At 33.4% G+C, this 10,927-nt stretch overlaps 1 protein-coding gene across 4 annotated transcripts in view; it reads right to left on the minus strand.

Moving 5' to 3' along the window:
* The window catches only part of GPHN (gephyrin), a 393,108-nt gene that overhangs the window by 167,043 nt on the left and 215,138 nt on the right, over positions 1-10,927 (minus strand). For all 4 annotated transcript variants that reach the window (XM_004681769.2, XM_012724553.1, XM_012724552.1 and 1 more), the window contains 3 exons: positions 8,111-8,177; positions 2,702-2,974; positions 1,458-1,565 (listed from right to left, as the gene is read on the minus strand). In XM_004681769.2, coding sequence (XP_004681826.1) covers positions 1,458-1,565; positions 2,702-2,974; positions 8,111-8,177 — 448 coding nt within the window. The remainder of the gene's footprint in view (positions 1-1,457; positions 1,566-2,701; positions 2,975-8,110; positions 8,178-10,927) is intronic.

The following is a 10,927-nucleotide window of genomic DNA, read 5'->3' on the forward strand; positions in this document are numbered from 1 at the left end:
GCTAACTCCCAAAGAACGAGAACTCTTTCAAGAATAACTGGTTGCCAGTTGACAAAATAGTCAAAATAATGTGAGTCTATTTATAAAACTGAAATCTCTCAAAAAAGGCTGACTGTACTACTTACAAAATAATGTATGATAGTTACTGTGTATTACCATAAAATGGTATCCAGTCAGAACACTTACATTACTGCTCTCAATTTCTTTAGTTCTTCTAAAGAATTAAGCTCTAATAATTGAAGAAATCTATTGTATGTATGCTATCCTCCTATCATAATACTAGTTACATGAAATCCTTGTGAAAAGTGAAAAAGAGAGTCACTCAATTTATTTTCAGTGTAACAAAATGAAACTCAACATAATAATCTAAAAGCTTGGTCATGAATATAAAACCTACGAATACTTTAGTTTAAAATCAGAATTATTATTATAGTTGAGGTTGCTTTGTAAGATGAGAATACAAAAGAACGTCTTGTGTCAAGTTTGGTACCTTTAGGAATGTATATGATTTATAATAAATGTATACCTGGGAAACTCACATATTAGCTGTCAACTGAAATTCACTAATAACTTCACTAACTAAAATTTAAATTTTCTACTTACTCTTTGGCTACTCCAAGTTTACTTCCAATGAGGCATGGTTTGTTGAATATAAGGGTTAAAGTTTTCTTTTAGAAGGGTATCTCACCCAAGAGATTACTGATGCTAGGTCCTCCTTGCTGCCACTAAGAAGTGTTTTTTTTTTTTTTAACTTTAAATTAATAAACAAAATTTGCCTTAGTATTTCTTATTTTTCCTTTCTCATCCCCTCATTTTATATTCATATTAGGGATTTCTTAGAGCTAGTGTCACTAGTTAGATAGTTTTTTACTTATTAGCTAAATCTTTTCTAACCTGGCATTTTTTTTTCATAAGCTATTATTCAATCAGTAATATGTATCCTTAAACATTTTACCTGAAGATTAGTAATCTCAGATTTGTATTAAGACTCACTTCTATAGTGGCTATAATGAAATTATAATGAAGAGAAAAAAATGGGATGCAAAATCATGAGAAAAAAAGCAAGATTAATACAAATTAAAAATGAGCTTCACCAATCATTTTAGACTTTAAGGATTAAAGTGATCCTCTTAAAGGATTACCTTAATTAAGTCAGGCAATTTATTTAAAGGTATGTGATGAAATTGTTAAAGCAAAAGAACTTCTTAGCAGTGAATTTCTTAGAAGTCATGTAAGGAAAGTTTATTGTCACACTCTACAGAAAATCAGTAATATTAGAGTTGGTATAGTTTAAATTATTACATTAAATTCCTTGATGGAATATACACTGTGGCACTTAGACTTTCACAAGAATAAGCAGTGCTGAGATCCTTCAGAATAAAATGTTAGCGTCTATCTCCAAGGATAGAAGAAAAGCTGAATGATGGCAAATCATCAATGCAAAAGCCTTGTCTTACCCGATCATCTGCACTGCATGCTGCATGATGGGAATAATTGATGAGACCTGGGATGGGCTGTTCACCGTGTGCCATGATAACAGCAGGACTGGTGTAGAATGGATGCTTCTAATGCACAATACATAACAACTATGAATATACTGAAAGGAAAACATGAAACTATACAAACAACATGATTGAAATGGAAAAAGTGTGAAAACCAAATGAAACAATGAAATGTCAATTTTTTACAAATGCAGAATGACAAACAGATTTCAAATGTTACAATTTATTTTTAAAATTGATGGCACTTTTTACTCTTAACTAAGTGTAAAAGAAAAAGAAGATTAAGTGACTTTTACATGCACCTATTTCAACATTGGGTCCATAAAACAAAACAAAATAGCACAACACAAACCCTACACACAAATTAAGTACTTACAGCTCTGAATAAAGACTTAATGGATTGCAGAATGGATATGTAGACAGACTCACCAGTGTTCAGGGAAAGAACCACCACTTACTTGTTGTCTGCATGGACAATGCAAATGGATCTCTGTGATCCTTTCTAATATATGTTGTTAAAAATAATCCTCTCACACTATGCTTGCAGGCAAAACAACTGGATGATACATAAAACTTAGAACTTCATGTAATTCATATAACACTTAGACTTTCATCAGTATGCTTCTGATCAATGAATAATCAATATTTCCAGAGGTAAAATAACTTTCCAATGATAGAACATATTGGGTGTTATACTAAGTAGAGACATATACTAATGTAAATTATGCCCTATGACTTTAAGATGATTAGAGTCACTCAAATATCTCATAGTACTCTATTTAGACATGCTCAGTTAACTGCTAAAATTCTTTCATTAAAATGTTTTTGTTATTATTTCTTGAATTATCTAAGGTCCTTACACATTCAGTTTTCTGTTTTTTATGTATTAATATTTGTTACTTTGACTATGTTAACATTGTATATTTAGTATGTCCACAAAAATGAAATTTCCTGAGTTCTTAAAAGTCACATTGTTCATCATTATAGTGATAACTTCAAAGTTAACAGCAATCTTTTAAATGCCACAGACTGAGAACAAATTTCAATGACTTTAAGAACTATATTATGTAGAAAACATAGTTTTGGAATATTATGAATATCCCAGTACTAAAATTATGGAAGGATGATTAGAAAAAGGGATGAAATCAGTGCATTTATCTGTGGGTTCTTTATAATTCTGTCTTTCTCAAAAAACTTACCTTGGCAGCAATGGCTGCTGCAGTTATATGTGATGAGGAACTGTCTTCTGTTGAAGCAACACCACTATCTTTCTTTTCTTCTTCTTCTTCTTCACATTGAACCCCTTTGTCTTCTGTTTGTTTATGGGGACTAGTTGTGGGAGGAGGGGAAAGAGGTGGTGGTGGTGAAGGTAAATCTTCAAGTTCATCATGTACTTCTTTTACTTTTACAATGGCATCACGTAAGAGGTCAATGGCATGAGGTAGAGCTGGCAGTATGAACTGAAAACATTCCTGTATAAAAGAAGAAGAAAAAATGAAGATAAAACACTTTTATAGTTATATAAAATGTTAATAGTGAAATTTATTTGTGATTTTGGTGATGTATTCCTCTCCATCAGTTACTATATGTAATATTTAAAAACACTGAGTTATTAAAAGTAGAATTTCTACACAACTTTGGAGTTTAAAGATACATATGGAAAAGGCAGGAAAAACTTTTCATCTTTGTATATAGTTAAAGCAGAGCATTAGCATTACGAACCTAAATAAAGGATAGAATATGTTTTTAGATAATTAAAGTTCTGATTACTATCAAAAAGCATAGCCAGGTAATGTTTTAAATATGTAAAAGCAGATATAATTTTTACAAAGCACTGTACAAAAACTATACTGTTTCCTACATAGGTGCCAATTATTATCTATATTGAATCACCAAAAGAGAATATGTAGGAATTTTAAAAGCAAAACACAGAGCCAGATATGTTTAGGGTATGTATTTGGGTACAGGTCTTACTCTACTATCTTTAGAGTAACTTACCTTAAAATCTAAGAAAGAAATAGCTTAGAATTTGCAATTACTGAAATATCTAGAAGTGACCTAATCTTTTGACATCTTTTGCTCATTCACTTTACTGATAAAGTGTATATATAGTACAGATTCTGTAATGGACTTGAGGTTTGATCTTTACTCTTTGCTTTTGGGAGGGTCATCTTTAATTCTCTGGAATATCAAATCAGGAGTGATTTTCTTTACTTGAAGACTTTGAGTATTGATAATCCAACAATGTATTTTTTTTTTAATGAGGATTTTGAGAAAGATGCTATCAGTTTTGCCTCTGAAAGGAATAGAAATTAAAGACATCAAATGCCCCTCTGAGTAAAGGCCAGCCAAAAAGGTAATAAGCTGCATTAAAAACTTTGGACATTTAAGGCCTAGTTAGCACTCCTATTTGCATAAAAAGCTCCAAATGCCTTGGATGTGTCAGAAGTGGAATTAACTAAATAGATCTGGACTCATTGAAACATGTGATCTCAGAAGAGGAAGGGAGAAAAAGTGAGGGCCTGATGAATCTATAGAGTTTGTATGACCATAGGGCCAGTCATAGTATGGAATTGCAGCAGTGCTGTAATTAGTTAGTGGAGATAAAATTTAGAGATGGAATCTCAAAATGACAGATCCACCTCAATGAGTTGCACCACTTGATACATAAAGATGTGTAAAATAACAAGAAACAAGGTAAATACACAATCCCTTCATTATTGTACTAGCTAAAATAAAAGTAAGGAAAATATTGGGGTGGATTCTGAACTGAGTCAAACTTGAATTCTCAGTGGTCTATACAGAGCTTCTTGCCTCACAGTTGTTCCTTAAGGAAAAAGTTATGATAGAACAACAAATAGTTAAGTAAAATTGGACCGACTCATAAGAGAACAAAGTCTATGAAATAAGAGATTCAAAGAACATGTTCTAGAAGGGTAGACATATTTAAACAACTATGAAGTAATCAATGAATAAAGTGGACACTGAGGGGCAGGAAACAAAAGTTCTCATGTAACACTGTTATAAGCTAACTGGAGTAATGGGAGCTCCTGTTAGTCTCCCAACACTGAAAGGGTCCTAGACAAATCTCCATTTACCATAGGCTGGAGGAATTAAAAAAGTTATGAGACACATACACCCCTAAGAATCCTCACCTTGAATAATCAAGGCTTAGAAAACCAAGGCCATATGCACATAAATAAATAAAATGGTCAGGGGATGAAGAAAAGATGTTCTGGGATTCCTAGACATGGAAGCTCCCCCATGGACTGTGATTCTAACATGGGTTGAATTTTAATGGGGGTACAGTTAGATTGGGAGGGTATAGGAATGCAATAGCTGATAGGACGAAAATTAGTGATGAAAATTAGAATGTTTTGATGGTGAACTTTTATGTGAAGTGATGAGTTTCTCTTACTTGAATGTATTATGGGAAAGGATGCTATAGTGGGAATCCTCCCCATCTCCAGCATTATAAAGCAGAAGACAAGTAAATTTGCTCTTGCATCAATACAGACAGGACAAGCTAAATAGGTTAACATTGCCTGACTCCAGAGTTCACTAATTTGCTGTACAATGGCCCTGCATAAAGATCAGGGCTTTTGACAAAAGTCTGAGAGTGTCACTCAACAACAACTACTAGAATTTTGAAACAGAAATTTCCATTTGAGAGACAATTGTGTCCTTGCTCTTGGATATTTTTTAATTGACCCACCCCTTGACTGAAGGCAAAAAAATAAAATCTTGAAACCTAAAATACTCATAATATCTTGGGTAACAAAAGAGAAATTCTCTAATGGGGAAGACAGTGCCCAGGAGATTCCATAATAAAATGGAAATGATGCATACAGGATCATGCTACCAGGAGAATGCAAGGAGGTACTCACGAGCAGGTAGCCACTTTTTCCCCTATGTCCGACTTCGGAAACACCTGAGGAGCTGCTGGATCCTATGAACATTTGGGCCACTTAGGCGTTGCCCTAAAAACATCTTTCTATTGATCAACAAAGATCTGCTTGGTTTATGGATGGCAATTCCGAGGTGAACGGACAGCATCCTGTTTGGAAGGCCGCCACTCTGATTGAAGAAGGTAAAAATAAATCAGCTCCATGGCTGAACTGCAAGATGTTTGCCCTTATGTTTATTTTTAAGTTTTTACTGACTCATTGGAAGTGTCCAAAAGCTGGGCCATATGATCAGACAGAAGGTTCATGAACTATGAGTCTATTAAGGGGGTACATGTAGGAGGTATAGGCCTATGGGTATCATTGTGAATTTAAGGGGTATAGTAAAGTAGGATACATTAGTGCTCATCAGAAGAATGCTTCTCCAGATTTGGAAGTTGATTGGAACTGGTGAGCATATATCCTGGTAAGCTTGTCTGACATAGCTACCTGGCCCCATTAGATGAGTGGGCATTGAAGGTTCTTAGCAAATGGCTGAATCTACATATATCTTTTTGTACAAGGAGGCACAAAATACCAAGAAGAACTATTCCATCTGATAAAAAAAATGATAGGGTATCATAAAATAAACAGAAAAGATACTATACCAATGACTGTTGAGTCAGATTTCTTCAGATTAATCAACACACTTTACCTTGAGAGTAATAATTTGATAGAAAAATGGAATGGGCAGTTGGAACATATGGTGTCTAAAATGGGACAAGATAAAGGCTTTAAGGGCTGATTATGCACCTCAATGACTCTGAAATCACACTTGACATTAGTTAGGCCAAAAGAGGGTACCTAGTAGATGGATTCTTCCAAATTTTGAGGGAAGATGGTACTGGGGCATGACGGCATGACTATTTGTATACTTAGGACAACACCTTTTCTTTTTTCTCATATAATCTCAATTTTCCTTTTTTCCAGCTGATATAGTGATCTAAAAGTCAAGACAGCAACTGTGGGTGCCAGAAGCAAGAATAATTCCTAAACAGAAACTATAACTATACCTTTAAACTTTAAAGGTAAATTGAAATTCCTATGGATCTCCAAGGATAGGTTATATCTTACTTAATCTGGCCAAATTAAAGTTGACAGTGAATGCAGTTAGATTGCCTAGTGTTTGAGACTGATTACCAATTCTGAACTTATATAACTCCAGCTCATATAAGCAGAAATGGTCTGAGAGAGGGGCAGTTGTAAACTAGAAATATTGATGGCAATCTGGACACACAGTGTGTAAAACAACTGCCTCAATCAAAGGTTTTCAAAGGAAATATTTGGATATAAATGGAGAGGAAGGATGGTAGTTAAAGGCAAAGGAATGAATAAAAGTGCTCTGCAATGTGGAAAATTCATTACATTGGTGTCACAAAAGAGGTTTATAATAAATCACATTATTTCTTAGTTTAGCTGTAACACATACCAGAAAGGGTATTGTGTGTTGCTAAGATTGTCCTGTTTTTGGAACCCAACAAGCCTGCCGAAAGTGATCTGCATCACTTTGGAAAACATCAGCCCTATGATATGATAATGGATAGGCTAACTGCTAATATTTGTGTAGATATCCAGTAACACTCCAATATCTTCCAATTGTTATTTTTTCAGATCATACCTAGCACTGTAACAAGACTGGCACTGGTAGTAAGATTATAGTACTAATATTGATGGTCAAATGTACTAGAAAACTGAGCTAATACTTAAAATTTAAAACCAGGAGAAATGACTGATATGTAAAAGAGAACTATAATCCAGGGTAAATAGTTATAGGTGACTGTATCATGGGCTACAAATAATAGTAGGTTAAGGTAAACAAAAGTATAAAAATATGAAAATGTATGTAGTGGCTCTAAAGGATGAACAAGCTCTTTGTCTAAATCTGTCCCTATCCAACTGACACTTTCAAATCTTACATATAATTGTGTGTATAATATGAATGCTATCATAATATGTCCAGTCAGACATGTACAGTTGTTCTACTATAAGAGAGATAAGAGAGCCCTGGGAGAGGTCAGGAAGTAGTTTGCATAGTGAAGAATTAATTTTGCCCAAAGTAAGTCTGTACACTGCCCTAAATTACTGGGAGTGATAGAATTGTCTTATTTGTCTGGAAACTGGCTAGTAGTCAACCTAATCTTGTGGTTTATGATGGGAGCTTGTGTGTTACCAGTTTTGCCTCTGGAAAGTGTTAGAGACTAAAGGTATCAGTTCAGTTTTTGGGAAGGGCTAGTGACTAGATGTCTACCATATGGATTGACATATGATGAGTCCCAATATAAAATCTAGACACTTAAGTCTTGGACCTGGTAATACTTCCTGTGCTATAACATGTCTCAGTGTCATAAGAGTAATAGGTCCATGACCCCACATGGAGAGAATAATGTTCAACATTTGATACCTTTCCTCTTTCTCTTCGTTGCTTTTTCCCTTGATTTTAATCTATATACTTTCCCTGCAAAAAAGTACAATCAGGAAGGTAATATTTTTCAGTGAGTTCTGTGAGTCTTGCTAGTGAATTATTGAGACTGGAGTGCTATTATGAATGCGTTGGTGCTGAAATTGAGGGAAATCCTGTGGAGTATTCAAATATTTTGATTGGCTAACTCTAATAGTTAGCCAAAGGTCCTTACATTAAGCCATATAAATCTCAAGATTGCTTACCTGAGATCCTTTCTTGCTACCTGGCAGGTTAATTATGAGAGTTTTCCCTCTGATTCCACATACAGGTCTAAAAGGAAAGATAAACTGGATGAAAACTAAATCACAAAGAATGATATACTTTAAATACAAAAAAGATCTATCATTGTTCTTACATGTCAATGATTGTTAGGAGTAAAACTGTTAAACCAGACATCCATCATCTGCTCTATAAATTGGGCATTCTGGCTGATGTTTTTACAATAATACCTAATGTGGTAAGTTGGAAAACCGGAACATGGAATGAGAATAAAATAGCATTTTAAACATGGCCAATTTATCTTTCTTAGATTTCAGATATCCATTTGATAAGATATTATATAAAAACGTGCTTAGCATACTAACATTCATGAGCAAAAGTCTAATACATAGGCTCTCAAGAACTGAATGGAACTTATGTGAGCTCCCTTTTTTCAGGAAGCTTATGTTTTAAAACTGAAACAATTGCCATAAATCAATGGCAGTGGGATGTATTTGGAGGCATTTTAAACTAGAAGGGGCTTTCAGAACTTATAAATAATTTCAACCTTAAAAAAGATAAGTCTAGTTCTAACATTTTACAACTAAGTTTATTCATGTAAGAATGTGTTTCCAAAACTTCTTCCTATGTTTGAGTTCATTCATTAAGTACTATCATCTGAAAGAACCTAAAAATGTTTTATATTTGCCTGTTTTTATTTTGCCCTACTGACAGAGTTGATTGTTACTGAAAATGATACATATTCCTTTCTTTTAATTGAGATATAATTTCCAAATGACATTGTATTTCAATTTTATTTGTACAACATAATTATTTGATATATAAATATTAAGATATTACCACAACATGTTTAGTTAACCTCCATAATCACATACTTACACATTTAATCCCTATGATAAATACTCTTATGATCTACTATCCCAGAAGCTTTCAAATATACAACAGTCACCATGCCTGTTACATGGTGTATGTTACAGTCACTATGATGCATGTTAAAACCCCAGGACTTATCCATAACTGAAAGTTTGTGCCTTTTGATTACCTTCACACATTTTAGCCATGCCCCACCACCACCCCTAACAACCATCAACTTGTTTTCTATTATCAATGGAATTTTTTTTTGATTCCAGATATATGTAAACAATATTTTTCTTTCTCTTAGTGTATGCAATTTAAATTACTCAGCACAATATCCTCAACATCCATCCATGTTACCACAAATAGGAGATTTCCTTCTTTTTTATGCTGAACAACATTATATTATATATCACATTTTCTTCAGCTATTCACTTGTTAACAGACTCAGAGGTTGATCACATATCTTGGTTATTATAAATAAGACTGCAAAAAAGCAAAGGGCAGACAGCTCTTTGAGAAAGTGATTTTGTTTCTTTTGGATAAATAACCAAAAGTGGAATTGCTGGATCATATGGTAGTTCTATATTTTTGAGGAACCTTTTGTTTTCCATATTTACATTTACATCCCATCAACAATTCAAGGGTTCTCTATTCTCTACATTCTCACCAATCCTTACTTTTATCTTTTCCATAAGATTGTAATTTTGTCCATTGTAATTTTGACTTGTATTTCCCTAGTGTATAGTGATATTTAGTACTTTCTGACACACCCAACTGCCATTTGTATGCTTTTTTGGGAAAATGGGTACTTAGATCCTCTGTCACTTAACAAAAAAATTCTTTTTATTGAGTTGTATAAATTCTTTACATAATTTGGACATTAGCATCATTAAAATAAATATGATTTATAAGTTTTTCCCTCTCTGTACATTGCCTTTTTATTTTTCTGACTTTTTTTTTTCTTCTTGTACAAAGCATTTCAAGTTAGTTGCTACTGTTTGTTGAATTTTGGTTTTATTACCTGTGCTTTTGTTGTCAATTCCAGAAAAAACATTGACAACAGGAATGCCAAGTTGTCTACTTTCCTACATTTTCTTCTAGAAATTTTATGGCTTGTGGTTTTATATTCAATTTTTAAATCCATTTTAGAATGATATTTGAGTATGGGTAAACATAATGATTCATTCTGTTCTTTTAATGTGACTGTCAGTTTTCTCAGCATTATTTATTGAAGGGACTGTCTTTTCTCATTGTATATTCATAGTTCCTTTCTTCTTTCTTAACGTAACGATTTGTTTCTATGAAATTCTCCTTTACAAGAGCTTTTGCTGCATCCCATACATTTTGGTATTTTGTATTTCCATATTCATTTAAGATATTTTTTAAATTCTATTTTGATTTCTTTGACCCAATGGTTGTTCAACACATGTTGTTTACCTTCTACACTTTTGAAAAATTTCCAGTTTTCTCCTTTTTGATTTTTAGTTTTATACCATTTCCATCTAAAAGTTGTTTAATATAATTTCAATCTTCTTATATTAGTTAAGATATGCATAGCAGCCTAACATATTATCTATCCTGAAGAATGTTTCATCTGTGTTTAATAATGTATATTCTGCTGCATTTGGGTGGACTGTTTAGTCAATGGCTATAGTATAATCCATCTGGTCTATAATGTCATTTAAAGTCTAATGTCTCATCACTGATTTTCACTTTGGATGATCTATTTATTGATGAAACTGGAGTACTGGTTTACTACTATGACTGCAAAAATTATTGGATGCACTGAAGTGAGTCTTTTGGAGTCTGTATACAGTGGGGTACTTTTTTCTTTAATATTTATTTATTCATACAGAACTGGGGTACAGGCCAGAGATACAGAGGGTGAGAGGATTCACCAGAGACAGAGTGGAGAGCAGAACAGGCAGATCAACAAAGTACAC

Source organism: Condylura cristata, unplaced genomic scaffold (assembly GCF_000260355.1).
Source record: "Condylura cristata isolate star-nosed mole 26May11 unplaced genomic scaffold, ConCri1.0 scaffold00013, whole genome shotgun sequence".
NCBI classification, from domain to species: domain Eukaryota; kingdom Metazoa; phylum Chordata; class Mammalia; order Eulipotyphla; family Talpidae; genus Condylura; species Condylura cristata.